The sequence below is a fragment of the Balaenoptera ricei genome, chromosome 16, assembly GCF_028023285.1.
Source record: "Balaenoptera ricei isolate mBalRic1 chromosome 16, mBalRic1.hap2, whole genome shotgun sequence".
NCBI classification, from domain to species: Eukaryota; Metazoa; Chordata; class Mammalia; order Artiodactyla; family Balaenopteridae; genus Balaenoptera; species Balaenoptera ricei.
In genome coordinates this window covers 28,819,566-28,844,067 of record NC_082654.1, presented here as the reverse complement: position 1 = coordinate 28,844,067, position 24,502 = coordinate 28,819,566, and the positions used below count along the sequence as shown (strand labels likewise).

Genomic DNA, 24,502 nt, shown 5'->3' with positions numbered 1-24,502 from the left:
TACAGGTCTTTTGTCTCCCTAGGTAGGTTGATTCTTAGGTATTGTATTCTTTTTGTTGCAATGGTAAATGGGAGTGTTTCCTTAATTTCTCTTTCAGATTTTTCATCATTAGTGTATAGGAATGCAAGAGATTTCTGTGCATTAATTTTGTATCCTGCAACTTTACCAGATTCACTGATTAGCTCTAGTAGTTTTCTGGTGGCATCTTTAGGATTCTCTACGTATAGTATCATGTCATCTGCAAACAGTGACAGTTTTACGTCTTCTTTTCCTATTTGGATTCCTTTTATTTTTCTTCTCTGATTGCTGTGGCTAGGACTTCCAAAACTATGTTGAATAATAGTGGCGGGAATGGACATCCTTGTCTTGTTCCTGATCTTAGAGGAAAGGCTTTCAGTTTTTCACCACGGAGAATGATGTTTGCTGTGGGTTTGTCATATGAGGCCTTTATTATGTTGAGGTAGGCTCCCTCTATGCCCACTTTCTGGAGAGTTTTTATCATAAATGGGTGTTGAATTTTGTCAAAAGCCTTTTCTGCATCTCTTGAGATGATCATATGGCTTTTATTCTTCAATTTGTTAATATGGTGTATCACATTGATTGATTTGCATATATTGAAGAATTCTTGCATCCCTGGGATAAATCCCACTTGATCATGGTGTATGATCCTTTTAATGTGTTGTTGGATTCTGTTTGCTAGTCTTTTGTGGAGGAATTTTGCATCTATATTCATCAGTGATATTGGTCTGTAACTTTCTTTTTTTGGAGTATCTTTGTCTGGTTTTGGTATCGGGGTGATGGTGGCCTCATAGAATGAGTTTGGGAGTGTTCCTTCCTCTGCAATTTTTTGGAAGAGTTTGAGAAGGATGGGTGTTAGCTCTTCCCTAAATGTTGGATAGAATTCACCTGTGAAGCCATCTGGTCCTGGACTTTTGTTTGTTGGAAGATTTTAAATCACAGTTTCAATTTCATTACTTGTGGTTGGTCTGTTCATATTTTCTATTTCTTCCTGGTTCAGTCTTGGAAGGTTATACCTTTCTAAGAATTTGTCCCTTTCTTCCAGGTTGCTCATTTTATTGGCATAGAGTTGCTTGTAGTAGTCTCTTAGGATGCTTTGTATTTCTGTAGTGTCCATTGTAACTTCTTTTTCATTTCTAATTTTATTGATTTGAGTCCTCTCCCTCTTTTTCTTGATGAGTCTGGCTAAGGGTTTATCAATTTTGTTTATCTTCTCAGACAACCAGCTTTTAGTTTTATTGATCTTTGCTATTGTTTTGTTTCTATTTCATTTATTTCTGCTCTGATCGTTATGATTTCTTTCCTTCTACTAACGTTGGGTTTTGTTTGTTCTTGTTTCTGTAGTTCCTTTAGGTGTAAAGTTAGATTGTTTATTTGAGATTTTTCTTGTTTCTTGAGGTAGGATTGTATTGCTCTAAACTTCCCTCTTAGAACTGGTTTTGCTGCATCCCATAGGTTTTGGATTCTCATGGTTTGTTGTCATTTATCTCTAGGTATTTTTTGATTTCCTCTTTGATTTCTTCAGTGATCTCTTGGTTATTAGTAACGTATTGTTTAGCCTCCATGTGTTTGTGTTTTTCATGTTTTTTCCTTGTAATTGATTTCTAATCTCACAGCGTTGTGGTCAGAAAAGATGCTTGATATGATTTCAATTTTCTTAAATTTCCTGAGGCTTGATTTGTGACCCAAGATGTGCTCCATACTGGAGAATGTTCCATGTGCACTTGAGAAAAAGTGTAATCTGCTGTTTTTGGATGGAATGTCCTATAGGCAGGCAGATTCTTAACCACTGAGCCACCAGGGAAGTCCAGGAGCACAGAGTCTTAACCACTGGACCACCAGGGAAGTCCCATCTTTATGTGATTTTATTATGGTATTTAACCTCACCTCCCAAACTAGTTTCCTCTTCTGCCTGGTCTCTCTTCATTCTACTAGTTCTGCATCCCAAGTTAGGGAACCTAGCTGGCAAATTCAAAACTTCTCAGAATGCATGGAAGGAGGAGACTCTGAGTGACAAAAGACAAAACTCTTGTTAGCTAGAAAGGAGTGTGAGGGTGGGAAGAAAACAGAGACCTTCACATGTTAGCAAATCACATTAACATTTAGGTCCAAAATTTACAGCTTCAAAATCCCCACCTCAAGGACCTCAGCTCTACTTTTTTTGTGTGTGGTAAAGTATACATGATGTAAAACTTACCATTTTACCCATTTTTAAGTGTACAGTTTAGTGGCATTCACATGCCACTTCACATTCACAATGTACTTCACATTCACAATGTGAAGTACATTCACATTGTTATGCAATCATCACCATCGTCTATCTCTAGAACTTTATCTTCCCAAACTGAAACTCCATACCCATTAAACAGTAACTCCCCATTCTCCCCCTCCCCCTGCAAGCGCCATTCTACTTTGTCTCTATGAGTTTGACTACTCCAGGTACCTCATATAAATGGAATCATACAATATTTGTCCTTTTGTGACTGGCTTATTTCACTTGGCATAATGTCTTCAAGGTTCATCCATTTGTAACATGTGTTAGACTATAAATCCTTCTTTTTTAAGGCTGAATAATATTCCATTGTATGTATATAATCACACTTTGTTTATCCATTCATCCACTAATGGACATTTGGGTTGTTTCCACATTTTTGGCTATTGTGAATAATGCTGCTAGGAACATGGGTGTACAAATATCTGTTGGAGAGAACTTTAAAAAAATCAGTTCTTTTGAGTATACACCCAGAAACTCAGCTCTGCTTTTATTTTTTTATTATTATTTTCTTTTACTTTTTTGGGGGGTGGGGCATGCCATGTGGCATATGGGATCTTAGTTCCCTGACCAGGGATCAAACCCTGTGCTCCCTACGTAGGGAGCACAGAGTCTTAACCACTGTACCGCCTGGGAAGTCCCAAGCTCTGCTTTTAAAGCTTCTTTCCCTCCCAGTGTCCTGGAGCCTGGGCTGCCTGCTGGCATTTGAGCCAGGCTTTTGTGGCAGCTGCTGCTCATAGCACTCCACTGGGCCACCACTGGGCAGTTGTTCTAGCCATTCTCTTCTGGGTCACGATTCTCTTAGCAATACTCAGTCTTTCCTTGCAATCTGCCCGCTTGCTCTCCAACCCCCCAGCCCTGACCCTCATCACTTTCTGAAGAAGATGTAACTATGCATGTCTGAATCCTACCTATGAACATGGTTTGAATTCTTATCCAAGGGGGCTCCTTGGGCCCCCATGTAAATCAATGGCTGCAAATAGATGGGGTGGGGCAGGGAGAGATTTGTGGTGGGGATTATCATTTCATCTGTTTATGATATTCTAATTATAGAGTGCCCATAGCTCAAGGAAAGGGATTTTTGAGAATTGATATAAAGTCAAACATTCAAGGAAAATCTATTGTGGAATAAAAGGATTTATTTTGTGAATGTGGCAGAAATCATGTAAGTGCTCTCCATTGGAAATAGGAAAAAATACACATAGGCCATAATATTAATTTCTCTATTTTGAAAAACTATAGAAAATCAGCATATCTCCAAAGCCACAGAAAGAGTGAAGGCTCCACTATTTGCCAATTGTCTCAGTAAAGGCCTTCTGTGGGCCTGGTCTTGGTTTGGCTGGATCATGGTTTATAAAGTACTCTATAGGATGTAAGTATATTGTTTTACCCTTGAAGTTTTCAGGACCCAGATCCTTTTTGGCAAGGGATTTGTAGGTTTAAACAAATGTCCATCAAGCTTTTAGTGAGTAGTGTTTCTGTCCTAGGCAGTATTTAAAATGAAAAGAGACTATGGGGTGGGAGAAGGAATGAGAGGAAAAAGCAATTACTTTGATTTAAATTGTTAAAAGAGAAAAGTTCTTCTTTTGTCTAGGGATAAAGCACAGCTTGTAGGGTTGTGGGATGTTGATAAGCCCGGTAACAATGGGTTTGGTCTCTATGTCCTTTGGCTCCCCCAGGGGCTTCAGGACAAAGTTTTGCAGAATGGTGGTGAGAAACAGGAACAACTCCACGCGGGCCAGGCCCTCTCCAACACATGCCCGTTTCCCTGGAAGGAGGAGACAGTTCCATTAGCTTGCTCCAAATTCAAATACAATAGCTTGTATTCAAATACTATACACTCCTAACAGCCAATGAAAACACTGATCAGAAAAGGGACGGCTAAGAAACTGCTGGAGGACAATGAACTGGTACAGTTCTTCTAGACGGATATTTGTCAATACATATCAAAACTCTCTAAAGAAATTTTCACTCTTAATTAAGTAATTCTCCTTCTGGGGATTTATCTGTAGGAATTAGAGATTCACCTATGAGGGCGTCACTTGCATTGTTATTTATGACACTGATGAGTTAGTTGAAAACTAGACATCCACCTATACTGGATTAATTAAATAAATCCTTGTGCACCTATCATGCAACACAACCTAAACATGTTTGTACGGAAGATTATTTAATACTGTCTTATATCACAACACACTAAACAAAAGCAGGTTATCAAATAGATTGTACAGAATGAGACTGATTTTTAAAAATAAAATATACATTTATTATGTATATCTAGACAACTGTGTGAAGAATATATAGCAAAATATTAACAGCGATTATAGCCTGAATCTGAAATTCAGGCTATAGCTGAAATTGCAAATGATTTTCCTTTTTCTTTTTTCTTTTTTTCCTTTTTACAAATCCACCCATCCACTCATCCATCTATTTATGGCTGCGCTGGGTCCTCGTGGCTGCTCGCGCCCCCCCACCCCCACCAGGCTGCGGAGAGCAGGGGCAACTCCTCGCGTCGGTGCGCGGGCCCGCACCGCAGCGGCCCCTCGCGTCACGGAGCTCTGGCCCCAGGCACGCGGGCTCAGCAGCCACGGCCCAAGGGCTCCAGAGCGCAGGCCCAGCAGCCGTGGCGCATGGGATCAGCCGCTCCTTGGCATGCGGGAGCCCCCGGGCCAGGGCAGGAACCCAAGTCTCCCGCATTGGCAGGTGGACTCCCAACCACTGCACCACCAGGGAAGTCCCTCCGTTCTCTTTTTTTTTGCTCTTCTGCATTTTCCATCTTTTATACTGAACACTTACTATCACTGTAATTAGAAATAAAATATACTGTTATTTTTGAAAATACTAATCAAATGATTGACTAGGGTAACAAAGAAAAAGAATGGGTGCTGAGAAATCCTAAGTTGTCTTTATGACTTTATGAGAACTAGCAACTGGGAGCCAACCAGCGCTTGCAAAGAGGCAAGGGTATGTGGGGCTCCGGACTTCAGAGGGGAAGAAAGAGGATGAAGTGGCCAAGGTGTCTCTGATGGCCTCTCTAAGAATCAGAAAATTAATAATGGTTAATAATTTTATAAGAAGAGAGAAACTTGAACATTTTGTTTTGAAAAAGTCATATTATGAAAGGGAGATCAACAGGCAAGAGTTTGTAAAAGGAGGTCCCTTTGTTATCTGATAATGTGTGACATCTGAATTAAATTGATTTGCCTTGGTTTCTTTAAAAACTAGCATTGTACTCAATCACCAAACAACAAAAGAGTCCCTGGAAGACTTACCTGATCCTACTGGTATACAGACGTAAATGGATCCATCCCGATTTGGGGGTTTATAACAGATTGATTTGATTGACTTTGCTATCATCAATGGATTACTTAGTTATGCCATATTCAGTAAAGCTAAAAGTTATCCAAAAGGTGCATGTGTATGGTTTGGATGGGGTGTATTTGTATTTACCCATGGAAAAAGGCACAAAGTATTCTGTTTTCCTGACGCTGCCATTTTTATCCAAAAAGTGACCTGGGTCAAACTTCTCTGGGTTGGGAAATTCCTTGCAATCATACAGGACCGAAGACAGTAATGGCAATACAGTAGCGCCCTGGAACCAAGAAATGGAGAGTGGAGCGGCACATTATCATGCTTACCTTTGGTTCATAAAAAGTCTAACACTTTTAATCACAGTGGACTAAATAGGATCGAGCACTCTTAAGTTTGCCTGGAGAGGACTGTCTCGTGTGATGGCTCTTTTACACACATTATCATACAATATCTTTTATCAAGTAGTAAGATGGTTCTCTGTGGGAAGAGCACTGTTATGGTCAAAGTGCAATAATCAATTGTTAAAAAGCTAAGGTTTGCAACCCATATTGCCTAGACATGCGCTTTACTGGAATTGTTGCCTCAAATTGAAAGAGCTCACATTTCATTATTTTTTTCTTTCTGAATTCAAGTGTGAATGGAAGAAAATGAGAGATGGAAACTTGTAATCTATAAAATCTATTGGGTCAAACCCCACTTCCCTCACTTGTAAAACGGGGTGGGGTAACAACAATAGGCTTTCCTCTTTGCCCCATTAGATTCTGTGAGATTTAAATGACAAAATAATAACGACCATTGATACGGAACGCTTCACATTTACCTGACATTGTGTTTAGTAGTTTATAAATTTAATTCTCACTTCAACCATATCCAGTAGGCTCTTTTTGTTTGTTTGTTTGTTTGTTTCACATTGTATAAATGCAGAAATTGAGATTCAGAGAGAAGAAATAACTTACTTGAGGTTATACTTTTAGCAAGTGGCATGGTTAGAATTTGACCCATCTATCTATGGGTCATAAAGCACCCCTGTTTAAATGAAAGCCTCCTCTTCCCATTTTTACTTCATTTTGTATTTCCTGAAACATTATTTCACAAGTTTTGGAGTAGGTAATACATGCACATGGTATAAAATACACACACAAAAAAAAGTACGAAAGGGTTCAAAGTGAAAATAAGTCTCTTTCCTATTCTCAAGTCCCCTGGTTTCCTTCTTAATGTAATCACTGTTACCAGTGTTTGATATATCCTTTATGATATATCTTATGGATTAAAAAAAAAAGGTGCACACCTATTTCCTACTTTTTCCACAAATAGTAGCATCCTGTAGTGTTCTGTAGCTTGCTTAGTATTCTACTTTACATAAATAATTTTTAGGGAATTCCCTGGCGGTCCAGTGGTTAGGACTTGGTGCTTTCACTGGCAGGGGCCAGTTTCGATCCCTGGTCGGGGATCTAAGATCCTGTAAGCCATGCAGCGTGGCCAAAAATAATAATAATAATAATAATAATAATTTTAAGTCCTTTTAAAATGAATATTCAGCACCAATATTGCTGCAATGAATATTATTTTGGGGGAAATATATACAAAGGATAAATTCCTAGTAGTGGAACTGCTTTTCAAATTTCTATGCACATTTTGAATTTTCATAGAAATTGCAATGATGCCTTCCATGGAAGTTACACCAATTTATACTACTAGCAAAAACATATGTTTTTTTATATCTTGCCAACATATTGTGACAAGTGAAAACATGTTTCTTTATCATTTTTATTTTCAATATATTTTATTGTGTAAGTATATTTTCACATATTTAAAAACCATTTGTAATTACTTTCACTCAAATTTAAATTTTGTCTCCCATGCATTTTATCTGTTGGTTCTGGGGTTTTTTCATGCTGACTGTAGGAGTTCATTTTATTTTTCAGCAATTCGTTCTTTGTTCTTATGAACTATGAAACATTTTGTCTCAATTTGTCAATTGTCTTTTGACTTGTTTCTTTTTCTTAGGTAGATTTTTCTTATTTGCATGTAACCAAATTTATCCATTTTTAAATGTATAGCCTACTTATTCCTCTTTTCTTTGGTCAATGTTAGAAAGTCTTTCTTCACTCTGAAATTCTCAAAAAAAATTATTGCTTTTATCCTTAGCACTTTTATAGTTTAATATTCTATGTGTATATATTTGAGCCACCAAGAATAAATTTTCATATGAAATTTATTTTATATGAAAGTTTGAGGTAGGGATTTCTTATTCTTTTTTTTCCAACTCCCCTGGGAGTTCTACAACTGAATAATCAATATTTTTCCTCTAGATTACAAGGAAAAAGCCACCTTTATCATATACTAAGTTTCCATGTATAATTACATTTATTTCTAGACTTTATTTGATTGATCTGTTGACTCAAGAAGTTGTATTATAGTGCTTTAATAACTGTGACCTTACATTATGTTTTAATATTTGGTAGGACCTGTCCCTGACTCTTCTTTATTTTTTAATTTCCCATATCAAATTTGAGATCTGTTAGTTTAGTTCCAAAAAAGTATCTAGTTTATATTTTCATTGAGATCTCATAAATGCATAGATTAATTTCAGGGTAACTACTATCTTCCTACCTGAACACAGAATAAGTCTTCTAATTTATTCAAAACTTGTATATCTTTCATTAACATTTTAAGGGTTTTTTTTTTTTGTATAAATCTTGCAAATCTCTTATCAAGTATATTCCTAAGTATTTTATCCTCGTTTTTATCAATAAAAAGCTTTTATTCATTATGTTTTTAAAACATAGCTTTTATTTTATATAGGGTAGAAATTGATTTTTTTAATAATAAATTTGTACCCAACCACTGGAAGATTCTATTTTTGCAGTGGTACTTAAGTTAATTTTCTTGAGTTTTCCAGGTACAGTTATGTCACCTACAAATTGACGCCAGCTCTTAAATGTCTTATCTCATTACCTTTTTCTAATTCTAGTTAAATACTGGTAATGGTGGATAGCCTTGTCTTATTCTTGATATTAATAGGCATGCTTTTAGTCAAAAAGCATGATTTGGGAAATATGTTTTCCGTGGCTAATGAGGTATTTATCTATTCCTATTTTTTTAAGGGTTAAACTCTTTAATATTATCAAAAGCATTTTCTGTACAAATGTGATTATCATGTGATTTTTCTCTAAATTCTATTTATATGGTGAATTTTATTAAACCAGATTTTCTGGTGTTAGACCATTCCTGTGTTCCTGATTACCTTCACTTGCTGGTGATGTAGTATTTTTAATGTGATGCTAGACGTATGTGTTAATAGACTTTTGCATTGACATTTGGCAGTAAGGTTGGGGGCTGTTTCAGTTTTGCAGTATTCTGTCACCTTTTCTTCCTCTTCTATACCCTTGAATGGATTAAATGTAAAACCCAACCCCTTAATGACTACAGAAGACTGACTACAGAAGACTGACTACTCTTTTGTTAATTGTTAACTGTCATGGGCAGCAATATCCCAAATGTCTTGGTATATGAGGTCTTCAGAGGAAAGAATTCGGGTTAAAGAAAGTTGACATTTGACTTGATTACTTTAGAGCTGCATATACATTTTCCATCTCTTCCCCCTTTTTAAAATCCATCATGGAAAATCAGGTTTCTGTTCCCACAAGATTCGCATTAATGCAAATCACTTCTCCCTCAATACATTCTACGTGAGAGTGTGAGGGGCCTTGGGAGCCCCAGGTCAGCTTCCCCATTCCAGGAAGGCAGAGACAGGACCACAGAGGTGACAGAATGGCCTGAGGGTGCACTGCATGGCAATGACAGATTTCAAACCCAGGCCATGTGACTCTGACCTTGTGTTCTTTCCATGTCTCTCAATTGCCTCTCTTCCTGAAACAGAACTGAGATGTCTCTAACAGGCCCCACTGAGGTATCATGCTGCCCCTTCTATCCCAGCCAGCTTTCCCAGACACCTCTAACCTTAGGGATGAAGTACTGTCTGAATTTCGTGTCCTGGACCACAGTACGGGGCATGTTAGAAGGAAGGAGGGTGATGTATCTTTGTATCTCATGAAGCACGGCCTCTGTATAGGGCAGCTTTATCTTGTCCTTCATGCAGGGGCTTTGGTTGCATCCAATTACACGGTCAATTTCTTCATGAACTTTGGCTGCAAAGACATGAATCATGAATGCTACTCAAGAGATGTGTCCCCTGGACACCTGGAAATGCTTACGATGTATAATAGAAAGTGGCCTAGAAAAGGCTCCCAAGGTCAAAGACATGTTGTTAAACAGCCCACGGGTCTGCTCCTCAATGGAATTTCTATTTTCTATTTTCTGGTCTAAAAGACCAGAGATTTTGCTGTAGGAAACATAAAAGCTGCATCAGCTATGTCCTTGGCCTCCTGCCTGAATTGGTTTGTCCTCCTGTACAGGTGAGGAGATGACATCTGTGGCAGGGATTAAGGTTTACCCCAGATTCCTGGCAAAGCAGCTGTAGAGAGGAAATGTTTAATCCTCACTCTAGTAGGAGCAACTGCCTTGTCAGCCTCATCCAGTCTCCTACACATTTTGTGGGAATGGCAAACACCATTTTGTTAAGCAGTATAAACACTGGCTTTCTAAGACCTGTGCTCTGAGAACGTGCTTGAGAAAATCACGCTACTACAATTTCATTTTGTAATTTTAAATTACATTGGAGCTAAAAATTCCCTTTGGGGAATCTGATCCATTTTCAAGATGGAAAAACACAGGCCTGTGAGGTGAACTAACTTGTTTGAGGTCACACAGGCAGGTATGGGCAGGCCGAGAATGAGAATCCACCATGGGAATCCATGCATCCCTCATCTAAATAAGGCTCACTCTTCAGCATTGCATCACATATGGAAGAGCTGGGATTCAGAAGCTCCTCTGTGTTTAAACTTAAATGAAAGTCTCTGGGTTCGTAAAGTTCTCTCTTTCTTATCAGCATCATTTGATATAATTCTGATCTATAAAATCAAACCACATGGATGACCCTTTGCATGATGTTCTACAAGGCAGTCCAAAGAAAGAGAAGTCGTTACTGCCAGTAGTATCTTCCCACCCTCACCAGTGCCAGAAGCTCATATTTTATCCTACATAAATACTTAGGATATTTGCTGTACCTTGAACCTCAGGGTATTTCATTAGGAGCAGGAGCCCATAGCTCAGAGTGATACTGGTTGTCTCTATTCCCGCTGAAAACAGATTTGATCCACAGGTTGCCAAGTTCTCCAAGTGAAATTCAGACTCTGGGTTCTGTTTCTCCTGTAGATGGTACAGTTAATGGTCACATGAGTTAAAAAGAAGGCAGTGGCTTATCAGAGTTCTATGATCACACCCCATCCTAGCAATAGGCTTCATTTTGTGCACGGTAGGGTGGTAGATAAAAAAATCCGTCATGGAATCGAAACTTCTGGTTCAAATCCCGGGTTGGTCAATGAACAGATGTGTGCACTTGGCAAGTTACTTTACCTTTTTACTCAATTTCATCATCTGTGAAATTAGGGTAAAAAATAGAACATACCCCATAGGGTTATTATAAAGATTAAAAGAATTAATCGGTGGAAGATCTTGGAAAAATTCTTCATATATACAAATACTCAAAGAATGGTATCTTCTTTTACTATATTTAACGAAAAAGACTAGATGATAAGCTCCATGTGAGCACAATGTAGAGAAATCACTGGTTTGAGACTGGTCTGTTTCCTTCACTTACAAAGACATAGGTATTCGCAGCCCCACACTCTCACATATGACACTCATCATTATTAATGGCATTTCTTTTTTTTTTATTGGAGTATAATTGCTTTACAATGTTGTGTTAGTTTCTGCTGTACAACAAAGTAAATCAGCTATATGTATACATATATCCCCTCCCTCTTAAGCCTCCCTCCCACCCACCCCCATTATTGGCATTTCTACTATGAAGATTGTACTTGTATATATAGGACATTTTGACTTAAAATTTTTTGCATGGAATCTACAAAGTCTTTAGAAAATAAACTGATCCAGGGCTTAAAAACAGTGAGTGAGCTTTCTTTTTTTTTTGCACCCTTCTAATGTTTAAATCAAAAATATATTTTTATTTTTATTTTTTCATATATCTATATTTACTTTGCAAAAGTAATACATATACATCATAGAAATACAAATACATTGTAGTGTTACATACAGGAATGCATTATATGTGTACAAATACATGAACATTGTCAAAAATTTAGAAAATACAGGGGAACTAGAAGAAAATTAATCCTATCATTTAAGTAATAAACATTGACAATATTTTGGCATATATTCCCCAATTTTTTTCTTTTTCTTTTTTTTGAATTTTAGAATTTTATTTATTTTTTTATACAGCAGGTTCTTATTAGTTATCCATTTTATACATATTAGTGTATATATGTCAATCCCAATCTCCCAGTTCATCCCACCACCACCACCACCACCACCCCCGACTTTCCCCCCTTGGTGTCCATACGTTTGTTCTCTACATCTGTGTCTCTATTTCTGCCTTGCAAACCAGCTCATCTGTACCATTTTTCTAGATTCCACATATACACGTTAATATACGATATTTGTTTTTCCCTTTCTGATTTACTTCACTCTGGATGATAGTCTCTAGATCAATCCACGTCTCTACAAATGACCCAATTTCATTCCTTTTTATGGCTGAGTAATATTCCATTGTATATATGTACCACAACTTCTTTATCCATTCGCCAGTCAATGGGCATTTAGGTTGCTTCCATGACTGGCTATTGTAAATAGTGCTGCAATGAACATTGGGGTGCATGTGTCTTTTTGAATTATGGTTTCCTCTGGGTATATGCCCAGGAATGGGATTGCTGGGTCATATGGTAGTTCTATTTTCAGTTTTTTAAGGAACCTCCATACTGTTCTCCACAGTGGCTGTATCAATTTATATTCCCACCAACAGTGCAAGAGGGTTCCCTTTTCTCCACACCCTCTCCAGCGTTCGTTGTTTGTAGATTTTCTGATGATGCCCATTCTAACTGGTGTGAGGTGAGATACCTCATTGTAGTTTTGATTTGCGTTTCTCTAATAATTAGTGATGCTGAGCAGGTTTTCATGTGCTTCTTGGCCATCTGTATGTCTTCTTTGGAGAAATGTCTATTTAGGTCTTCTGCCCATTTTTTGATTGGGTTGTTTGTTTTTTTAATATTGAGCTGCATGAGCTGTTTATATATTTTGGAGATTAATCCTTTGTCTGTTGATTCATTTGCAAATATCTTCTCCCATTCTGAGGGCTGTCTGAGGGCTGTTTATAGTTTCCTTTGCTGTGCAAAAGCTTTTAAGTTTCATTAGATCCCATTTGTTTATTTTTGTTTTCCTTTCCATTACTCTAGAAGGTGGGTCAAAAAAAGATCTTGCTGTAATTTATGTCAAAGAGTGTTCTTCCTATGTTTTCCTCTAAGAGTTTTATAGTGTCTGGTCTTACATTTAGATCTTTAATCCGTTTTCAGTTTATTTTTGTGTATGGTGTTAGGGAGTGTTCTAATTTCATTCTTTTACATGTAGCTGTCCAGTTTTCCCAGCACCACTTATTGAAGAGACTGTCTTTTCTCCATTGTATATCCTTGCCTGCTGTGTCATAGATTAGTTGACCATAGGTGTGTGGATTTATCTCTAGGCTTTCTATCCTATTCCATTGATCTATATTTCTGTTTTTGTGCCAGTACCATATTGTCTTGATTACTGTAGCTTTGTAGAACAGTCTGAACTCAGGGAGCCTGATTCCTCCAGCTCCATTTTTTCCCCCTCAAGATTGCTTTGGCTATTCAGGGTTTTAGTGTCTCCATACAAATTTTAAGATTTTTTTTGTTCTAGTTCTGTAAAAAATGCCATTGGTAATTTGATAGGGACTGCATTGAATCTGTAGATTGCTTTGGGTAGTATAGTCATTTTCACAATATTGATTCTTCCAATCCAAGAACATGGTATATCTCTCCATCTGTTTGTGTCATCTTTGATTTCTTTCATCAGTGTCTTATAGTTTTCTGCGTACAGGTCTTTTGTCTCCCTAGGTAGGTTGATTCTTAGGTATTGTATTCTTTTTGTTGCAATGGTAAATGGGAGTGTTTCCTTAATTTCTCTTCCAGATTTTTCATCATTAGTGTATAGGAATGCAAGAGATTTCTGTGCATTAATTTTGCATCCTGCAACTTTACCAGATTCACTGATTAGCTCTAGTAGTTTTCTGGTGGCATCTTTAGGATTCTCTACATATAGTATCATGTCATCTGCAAACAGTGACAGTTTTACGTCTTCTTTTCCTATTTGGATTCCTTTTATTTCTTTTTCTTCTCTGATTGCCGTGGCTAGGACTTCCAAAACTATGTTGAATAATAGTGGCGGGAATGGACATCCTTGTCTTGTTCCTGATCTTAGAGGAAATGCTTTCAGTTTTTCACCACGGAGAATGATGTTTGCTGTGGGTTTGTCGTATGAGGCCTTTATTATGTTGAGGTAGGCTCCCTCTATGCCCACTTTCTGGAGAGTTTTTATCATAAATGGGTGTTGAATTTTGTCAAAAGCCTTTTCTGCATCTATTGAGATGATCATATGGCTTTTATTCTTCAAGTTGTTAATATGGTGTATCACATTGATTGATTTGCATATATTGAAGAATTCTTGCATCCCTGGGATAAATCCCACTTGACCATGGTGTACGATCCTTTTAATGTGTTGTTGGATTCTGTTTGCTAGTCTTTTGTGGAGGAATTTTGCATCTATATTCATCAGTGATATTGGCCTGTAATTTTCTTTTTTTGGAGTATCTTTGTCTGGTTTTGGTATCAGGGTGATGGTGGCCTCATAGAATGAGTTTGGGAGTGTTCCTTCCTCTGCAATTTTTTGGAAGAGTTTGAGAAGGATGGGTGTTAGCTCTTCCCTAAATGTTGGATAGAATTCACCTGTGAAGCCATCTGGTCCTGGACTTTTGTTTGTTGGAAGATTTTAAATCACAGTTTCAATTTCATTACTTGTGGTTGGTCTGTTCATATTTTCTATTTCTTCCTGGTTCAGTCTTGGAAGGTTATACCTTTCTAAGAATTTGTCCCTTTCTTCCAGGTTGCTCATTTTATTGGCATAGAGTTGCTTGTAGTAGTCTCTTAGGATGCTTTGTATTTCTGTAGTGTCCATTGTAACTTCTTTTTCATTTCTAATTTTATTGATTTGAGTCCTCTCCTTCTTTTTCTTGATGAGTCTGGCTAAGGGTTTATCAATTTTGTTTATCTTCTCAGACAACCAGCTTTTAGTTTTATTGATCTTTGCTATTGTTTTCTTTGTTTCTATTTCATTTATTTCTGCTCTGATCGTTATGATTTCTTTCCTTCTACTAACGTTGGGTTTTGTTTGTTCTTGTTTCTGTAGTTCCTTTAGGTGTAAGGTTAGATTGTTTACTTGAGATTTTTCTTGTTTCTTGAGGTAGGATTGTATTGCTCTAAACTTCCCTCTTAGAACTGCTTTTGCTGCATCTCATAGGTTTTGGATTGTCATGGTTTGTTGTCATTTGTCTCTAGCTATTTTTTGATTTCCTCTTTGATTTCTTTAGTGATCTCTTGGTTATTTAGTAGCCCACTGTTTAGCCTCCATATACGTGTGTTTTATACAGTTTTTTTCCTGTAATTGATTTCCAATCTCATAGTGTTGTTGTTAGAAAAGATGCTTGATATGATTTCCATTTTCTTAAATTTTCCGAGGCTTGATTTGTGACCTACGATGTGATCTATCCTGGAGAATGTTCTGTGTGCACTTGAGAAGAAGGTGTATTCTGCCACTTTTGGGTGGAATGTTCTATAAATATCAATTAAATCTATCTGGTCTAAAGTGTCATTTAAAGCTTGTGTTTCCTTATTAATTTTCTGTCTGGATGATCTGTCCATTGGTGTAAGTGAGGTGTTAAAGTCCCCCACTATTATTATGTTACTGTCGATTTCCTCTTTTATAGCGATTAGCATTTGCCTTATGTATTGAGGTGCTCCTATGTTGGGTGCATATATATTTATAATTGTTATATCTTCTTCTTGGATTGATCCCTTGATCATTATGTAGTGTCCTTGCTTGTCTCTTGTAACATTCTTTATTTTAAAGTCTATTTTATCTGATATGAGTATTGCCACTCCAGCTTTCTTTTGGTTTCCATTTGCATGGAATATCTTTTTCCATCCCCTCACTTTCCTTCTGCGTGTGTCCCTAAGTCTGAAGTGGGTCTCTTGTAGACAGCATATATATGGGTTTTGGTTTTGCATCCATTCAGTGAGCCTGTGTCATTTGGTTGGAGCATTTAATCCATTCACATTTAATTCAGCATTTAATCCATTCATTAAGGTAATTATCGATATGTATGTTCCTATGACCATTTTCTTAATTGTTTTGGGTTTGTTTTTGTAGGTCCTTTTCTTCTCTTGTGTTTCCCACTTAGAGAAGTTCCTTTAGCATTTGTTGTAGAGTTGGTTTGGTGGTGCTGAATTCTCTTAGCTTTTGCTTGTCTGTAAAGCTTTTGATTTCTCCGTCGAATCTAAATGAGATCCTTGCTGGGTAGAGTAATCTTGGTTGTAGGTTCTTCCCTTTCATCACTTTAAATATATCATGCCACTCCCTTTTGGCTTGTAGAGTTTCTGCTGAGAAGTCAGCTGTTAACCTTATGGGAGTTCCCTTGTATGTTATTTGTCATTTTTCCCTTGTTGCTTTTAATAATTTTTCTTTGTCTTTAATTTTTGTCAATTTGATTACTATATGTCTCAGTGTGTTTCTCCTTGGGTTTATCCTGTATGGGACTCTCTGTGCTTCCTGGACTTGGGAGGCTATTTCCTTTCCCATGTTAGTGAAGTTTTCGACTATAATCTCTTCAAATATTTTCTCAGGTCCTTTCCCTCTCTCTTCTCCTTCTGGGATCTTCATAATGCGAATGTTGTTGCATTTAATGTTGTCCCAGAGGTCTGTTAGCTGTCTTCATTTCTTTTCATTCTTTTTTCTTTATTCTGTTCCACAGCAGTGAACTCCACCATTCTGTCTTCCAGGCCACTTATCCTTTCTTCTGCCTCAGTTATTCTGCTATTGATTCCTTCTAGTGTATTTTTCTTTTCAGTTATTGTATTGTTCATCTGTGTTTGTTTGTTCTTTAATTCTTCTAGGTTTTTGTTAAACATTTCTTGCATCTTCTCAATCTTTGCCGCCATTCTTTTCCCAAGGTCCTGGATCATCTTCACTATCATTATTCTGAATTCTTTTTCTGGAAGGTTGCCTATCTCCACTTCATTTAGTTTTTTTTCTGGGGTTTTATCTTGTTCCTTCATCTGGTACATGGTCCTCTGCCTTTTCATTTTGTCTGTCTTTCTGTGAATGTGGTTTTCATTCCACAGGCTGCAGGATTGTAGCTCTTCTTGCTTCTGCTGTCTACCCTCTGGGGGATGAGGCTATCTAAGAGGCTTGTGCAAACTACCTAATGGGAGGGACTGGTGGTGGGTAGAGCTGGGTGTTGCTCTGGTGGGCAGAAGCTCAGTAAAACTTTAATCTGCTATCTGCTGATGGATGGGGCTGAGTTCCCTCCCTGTTGGTTGTTTGGCCTGAGGTGACCCAGCACTGGAGGCTACAAGCTCTTTGGTGGGGCTGTTGGTGGACTCCAGGAGGGCTCATGCCAAGGAGTACTTCCCAAAACTTTTGCTGCCAGTGTCCTTGTCCTCACGGTGAGACACAGCCACCCACCCCACCCCCCACAGGAGACCCTCCAACACTAGCAGGTAGGTCTAGTTCAGTCTTCTATGTATGGGTCACTGCTCCTTCCCCCTGGGTCCTGATGTGCACACTACTTTGTGTGTGCCCTCCAAGAGTGGAGTCTCTGTTTCCCCCAGTCCTGTTGAAGTCCTGCAGTCAAGTCCTGCTAGCCTTCAAAGTCTGATTCTCTGGGAATTCCTCCTCCTGTTGCCGGACCCCCAGGTTGGGAAGCCTGACTTGGGGCTCAGAACCTTCACTCCAGTGGGTGGACTTCTTTTTTTTTTTAATTTTTTTTAAAGAATTTGTTTTTTGTTTTTTAATTTATTTATTTTGGGCTGTGTTGGGTCTTCGTTGTTGTGCGGGTTTTCTCTAGTTGCAGTGAGTGGGGGCTACTCTTCATTGTGGTGCGCGGGCTTCTCATTGCGGTGGCTTCTCTTGTTGCAGAGCATGGGCTCTAGGCACACAGGTTTCAGTAGTTGCAGCATGCGGGCTCAGCAGTTGTGATGCATGGGCTTAGTTGCTCCACAGCATGTGCGATCTTCCCGGACCAGTGATTGAACCCGTGATCCCTGCATTGGCAGGTGGATTCTTAATGACTGCGCCACCAGGGAAGTCCCAGTGGGTGGACTTCTGTGGTATAATTGTTCCAGTTTGTGAGTCACCCATGCAGTGGTTATGGGATTTGATTTTATTGTGCTTGCGCCCCTCCTACCATCTCATTGTGGCTTCTCCTTTGTTTTTGGATGTGGGGTATCTTTTTTGGTGAGTCCCAGTGTCTCCCTGTTGATGATTGTTCAGCAGTTAGTTGTGATTCCAGTGCTCTCACAAGAGGGAGTGAGTGCATGTCCTTCTACTCTGCCATCTTGAACCAATCTCTGAGCTTTCTATTTTACAATTACTATACTAAAAATAATAGGGATTAAATCTTCTTTGTTGATGTATCCCCAACCCTTGGCACAATAGCCGGCACTAAGAATTTGTTGAATAAATTATTGTTTAATATATATAAACTAGTTAAGCTAATAAAATCTCTATTTTTCACTATAATTAAATTATTTTCATTGCTGATTAATTTTTGGTGGGCTTCTAATACCACTGTTTTTAAATTTAAGAAAAGTATTAGAGTACTTCTTTTAACTATTAGCTTTACTTTTAAAGCTCTGTATCAAGTTTTTCTTAACTCAGTTTCTTTATACCATGTCTCTCCTGTTCATTTCAAAATGGGATGATTTCTGCATATGGATGTCCAAGTTTTTAGGCACGTTGCCACTTCCTACCTATAGTTCTTACTGCCTTGATCTGGAATACTGAGCATTTTAAATAACTCCCTCACAACAGAAAGTCCAGTAGGTTTTGAAAAATCTTTGCTTGGGAAGAGAGTGAACGAGAAAATGGAAATATCAACATATCTTCTATTTATGTTCTAACTCTCTATTTATGTTCTAACTCTGTAATTTAGCTAAGTAGAACTCCACCATTGGTGAACTCCACCATTTTAATTTTTAACACACCCATATCTGTTATGTAGTAAGGTTTAGAGATTAAAACATAATGCAACAAAATTTACAGGAAAGCAGAAATGCTTCAGAAGTTTCTATCCATTTTCTGTTGATAGTTATCTTAAAGGAAAAATAGATGTGGAGGGGAGGAGAGGAAGGAATGGTTGAAATCCAGAAGTTGGCGTATCAACTTTCTTTTGTTCCTTCCTCTAGACTCTTTCAGAGGATCTCAAGGCTTTGGTATGTATGCTAACAACTGTCCCTTTCCAGTGATTCCTGTATTGGTGAATGGCCCCAGCTTCCATCCAGTTAGGCAAGCCAGGAACACAGCTCCTCATCTCTTGCATTTCCCAACTCACCACCAAGACTGTTAATTTTACCTCCTAAAAGTATCTCAAATCTATCCACATCTCTTCATTTCCACCACCAGTACCCTTGGCCATCTTCTTTGCCTTGGGCCAGTGCAATCATCTCGTATAGAAAATGCTATTGGTGCCCTGCTCAGATCCCTTTTACTGGTTCTGATAACCTACCTCACAGCTGCTTTGGCTCACACCTGCAACTTTCTCTGGAGTCCCTTGGACACTGGACCCACAATGACAAGAGAAGCCTGGGAGGGAATCAGTCTCCCAGACCACCCTCATGGGGCTGCCTGTGACCAATGACTGATAGGTGCAAGAGTACAAAAGCCCAGCTCCGTTGCCCCAGGGAAGGACAAACTCTGCAGTGCAATTTATACTCTAGAGCCCCCTGTAGGATCAGGTAGAGACTAGGCTTCACCTGAAACCACATCTATTTTTAATTTTTCCCCTTCCTTATCCTGTTTCTCTCATTCACATACATAGAAGTTTCTCCTGATAGCACTCCCTTAATAAATCACTTCCACACAAATCCCCATTTTAGGTTCTGCTACCAGGAAATTTACCCTGAAACAACTCCTAGCTGTTCTCCTTGCATCCACTGTTGACCCCTACAATCTGTTCTCCACATCACAAATATGGTCATCCTTTACACAGTGCTTAGACCCTGCAAATGATTTTCACTGATATTAGGATAAAAGCTAAACTAATTAATGTGTCCTGCCAGGCTCTGCATGAATGGTCTGCCTGCTGACCTCTTGCTGTTTCAGCTTCTCTCCCACCACTCTCCCCTGCTCCCTCCCTTCCAGCCACACTGACTTTCTGTCTACCCCTCATATCCCCAAGCTTCCCTCTGCCTCAGGGCCTTTGCACATCTTGTTCCTCTGCTTGGTATATTTTTCTTTGCTACTTTTATGCAGATAATCCCTACTCACCTTTCAGCTCTCAGCTCAATTGTTCACCTACGTGAACAGGGATGTATCCACTGGGCCTTGGTTTAGAAGTCCCTTCCTGACTCGAATTAGACTAGCATTAGTGTTCCTGCCACATTCTCCCATAACAATCTTGTACTTCCCCTATTAGCACTTCATTGTTACTGTTTGTTTTGATGATCTTTGCACTAGACTGTAAGCTCCATTAAGTCAAGGACTGTATCTTTGTTAATTAATTAATTAATTATTTCAATAATTATTTCAATAAATATTTATGTTTATCTACAATATTTTAGGCATTGTGCTAGTTGCTGGTGATACAAAGCGTGAAAAATCGACAATACTGCAGCCCTTTGTAGTATACAGTGTAGTGGAGAATGTAGAGGTAAATTAAATAAATACTTTGTTAAACTATGATAAGTGCTATGAAAGAAAATTACAGGGTAGTATCTGATTCATCATTTTATTCCCTTTACCAAGCACCATGACTGATACAGAGTTGGTGTTAAATAAAATCTTTAAATGATTGAATTTATAACCTGGCTATTTTTTTTTTCTCTTTTCCAGACAAACATCTAGTCCTCTGAGAGCCAACAACAAACTTTTCCATCAGAATGAAGAGGCTATTTTGATGTACATTGTTGATAAGTGGAATGAGCTTGAATGACTCTACTGACCCCAGGGAAATTTCTGAGAAGAAAAAAGGGCATCAACATGCCTTCCTTCAACATGTTTTCTAAGGAAATCAAGCTTTCCAAATAAGCCCTCCTAGAGATTAAGAAGACTAAACAAGTTATTATTAATTGTTTGCTATAACTTGCACATTTATGATATATTTGAGTGGTGTTTTTCTTTTGTTTATATATATCTGGGGAAATTTGGCATAAATGAGGTTAATTTTATAGGGCTCAAAGAATTATTTTCAGATTTTAAGCTGTTATATGTGTATATACATTTAAATATCTTTTTTACAATCTATTGTTTGTCAGTCTTGACTGTTTTTCTACTGATGTTCTCATGGACACTCATGCTGGTATTTTATGTCAGGGATGTTCTGAGGGTTGGTGGCTGTGTGATACTTGCTGTTCAATATGTTTAATACCATCCATGGTTAACGTATAATGTATTTGTTTTAGAACCCTTTATCTGTCACCAGTTTCAAATAACAAGATTGTTCTATGGGAAAACACAATCCAGTTTTTATAATGTATTGGTCTATGACATGCTACCTGGGAAGCACTGTGGCAAAAATGGCTGACTATGTATGTGTAAATAATGTGTAGAGAAGATGCATGTGTGTTTAGCCACCCCAAGATAAATATGTGCTCAGAAACATGCATATATATATATGCATGTTTATATATATATATATATATATATATATATATATATATATACATGCATATATATATATATATGTAGCTCATTGTAAATATGTATCGAGAACACTTCATTAAATGCTAATATCCAAGTGTAGGAAGTAAATAGAAATACAAAGGAAAAAGAGGGCTTTGGACTATTTTTAAATTTCTGTTATTGTTAATAGTGTACCCCATTGCCATAAGATATCAAAATATTAAGAATTACCAAAATGGGGACTTCCCTGGTGGCGCAGTGGTTAAGACTCCACGCTTCCAATGCAGGGGGCCTGGGTTCGATCCCTGGTCAGGGAACTAGATCCCACATGCATGCTGCAACTAAGAGTTCACATGCCACAACTAAGGAGCCTGCCTGCCGCAACTAAGACCCAGCACAACCAAATTAAAAAAAAAAAAAAAAGAATTACCTACATGGTGTGATTATGCTTTCCTGCATTTCCATGGACTGCTAAAATATAGTATCAGGGAAAGATGTCACATACAGTACCTGCTCCATCTTGCTGAGGAAACAGTCAATGTAGTCTCGAGGGTTATTATGATCCAGGGACTTTTGATGCTCCTTCACTTTTTCCAGAATAAAATATTTAATATCATTAAGCCTTTTTGAGAATGCTTTGTGCTCTCCAGGGAGATGCTTTATGAGTTTTGGCCATAGATTGTAAATCTAAAATGAGAAAAAAAATACATCAGCAATTCAGTTTGTGAAGAGAGACCAGTGTTTCTAAGTGGAGCACCTAACCCTCTGTGGGGTCTGGCTAGGGAGAATCTCTTCCTCCAGCTTCTGAGCAGAAGAGAAGGGAGGGTGACCATCACGTACATGAGAGAGCAGCCCCTTCCCATCTCCTTGCTCAATCGACCTTGGCCAACCTCAGAGTCAGAGATGGGGAGAATGTGCATAGGGGCCTTAAAAGAAACGTAGGCAACTGGGAACGTGATGTCTTCTTTTGTGGGAGTCAACTCACAGAAGCAAGCAGAGGGCAGCCTTCCATAGGTGCTGGGGTAAGCGACACTGCACTCATCCACTCGACAAGACACACGTGGAGGGAAGGTGACAGTGCTTGTTGGCACATGCTCATGGGGCAGGGAGAGGAGCTCGCAGCCCTTTACCCTGCCTATGGGGTCCCAGTGCCCCCATGAGATCAACCGCAAGGGCAGATGCAGACTTGGCTTTACCTGGTTCCAGGGAGAGTTTATTCGATTAAAATTTTTATTCAACAAACTCAACAGGGAGAGTAACGTCTTATTGTTGTAGTGGAAACGCTCGTTGAAGAGGACGGAGCAGATCACATTGCAGGAAGCACAGGAGAGGGTGAAGACAGGGTCCAAGGGCTGAGCTGATGTGAGAAAAAAAAAACAATTCTAACATTTAGAATTTTCATCAGCCTGCATTATGGCTTCAAGAACAGGGCCTCCCTCTTGCTCATATTGATACCTATATTTTATTTTCTCTAAATTTCTTCAGATTAGGATGTAGGGATCTTCTACTAGTACTACATGCTCTATAGTATTATACTATGCTACTACTACTAATTATTATGTTATTCAATGAATACTGTAATAGTCGTAAGAGCAACAGGTAATATTACGGAGTATTATACATGCTGGATACTGTGTAAATGTTTTGCAAACTGTATTACTTAACCCTCATTCTGAGGTTTGGTTTTTAGCCCCATTTTTCACATGAGGAAACTGCGTTTTAGAGAAGTTAAGTAACTTGTCCAAATTTACATATCCAGTAAGTGCCGAAGTTGGGAGATGAATCCAAAGGGATTCATGAGTCCTAAGTAACAGTTTTGGGTCATTTTCTTCCTGTGGCCTTTTTCCTAGTCAACGCCCTGACTCATAGAGCAGATTGTGGACTATTGCGTGCCTCCCAAAGGAGGAGCTTTGGTGGGAAGCTCTGTGTGTAGAAGCCCCTTGTCCCTAAAGGATGGTCAATGGAACGCACCCTCTGTTTTCCTGAGCTCCTCCACCAGAAACTGGGCCTCCTCCTGGACCCTCTCCTCGAGGCTCCTCTTCCCCATCCCAAAGTTCCTCAGGGTCATGAGGGAGAAGCGCCGCATTTGTTTCCACCTGTTTCCATTACTGAAAAAGATTCCTAGGAAAAGAAGCAAAGAGCAGGAAAGAATTTTGCATCATGGAGTCCGACTTTCCCTGAAGCTTATCTCTTGTGTCCACCCTGCACTGTTGCCAGTGCCCCTTATCAGGGATTTAGCAACTGGCCTTTGAAGAGCAAAACATATTCTTTGGTTTGGGTGAAATATTTGTCACAAAGAAAATAAAACCCAAGCTCTGGTCAACAGAGGGCAGGGGTGATGGAGTCAGGAGGCGGGATCATTGGCAGGTAGAGAACATTCCCAAGTGTGGGAAGGGCCCTCTGCCTGGTTTTGTTAAAAATAGTAAAGACTGGCATGTGTTCTCACAAACCTCTTTCCTGAGTGTCTGTTTTACACTTAATATCCCTCTAACTTGTGGTTTAATCCTACCTGTGATTTTCTCTATTAGAGGATAAGCAACTGGAAAGCAGAGCAATAGGGAATATATGTTTCCATTCGCCTCTGAATTTACTACAGCTAATGTTAGCTAATCTGAACAAGAAGAAACTCAGGAGCAAAGGAACTCAGTATGTTCATACCAGTGTTTTTTCATTCCTTCCTCTGTACAAAACCAGTTACATGTCCTGAATTTCCTTAATGCACCACCAGTTTCCTAGTGCCCAAAATCCAAACCTCAGGGCATCTTCATATCCCTCTTCCCCTTCACCCTATACATCTGCACTTGGTAAGTCCTGTTGATTCCACCTCCAAAATGTCTTTCTCATCTGTCCCTTCTTGTCAATTCATAGCACGCTACCACACTTCAGGTTCTAACACTTTTACAGATTTTAAAAGTTCTAATCATCTTCAAACCAGTTTCCCCTTTCACTCCTCTAAATCTACAGTTTCCAGGTTACTCAAAATCAAATACAGGGACAATTAGGCTGGTGCTA

At 38.7% G+C, this 24,502-nt stretch overlaps 1 protein-coding gene across 1 annotated transcript in view; it reads right to left on the bottom strand.

Moving 5' to 3' along the window:
- Positions 1–3,450: 3,450 nt before the first annotated feature.
- The window catches only part of LOC132351093 (cytochrome P450 2C23-like), a 33,947-nt gene continuing 12,895 nt past the window's right edge, over positions 3,451–24,502 (bottom strand). Inside the window, exons 3-9 of the mRNA XM_059900900.1 lie at positions 23,462–23,611; positions 22,687–22,847; positions 22,001–22,177; positions 10,732–10,873; positions 9,566–9,753; positions 5,741–5,882; positions 3,451–4,058 (exon numbers count right to left, since the gene is read on the bottom strand). Coding sequence (XP_059756883.1) covers positions 3,847–4,058; positions 5,741–5,882; positions 9,566–9,753; positions 10,732–10,873; positions 22,001–22,177; positions 22,687–22,847; positions 23,462–23,611 — 1,172 coding nt within the window. The 3' untranslated portion in view covers positions 3,451–3,846. The remainder of the gene's footprint in view (positions 4,059–5,740; positions 5,883–9,565; positions 9,754–10,731; positions 10,874–22,000; positions 22,178–22,686; positions 22,848–23,461; positions 23,612–24,502) is intronic.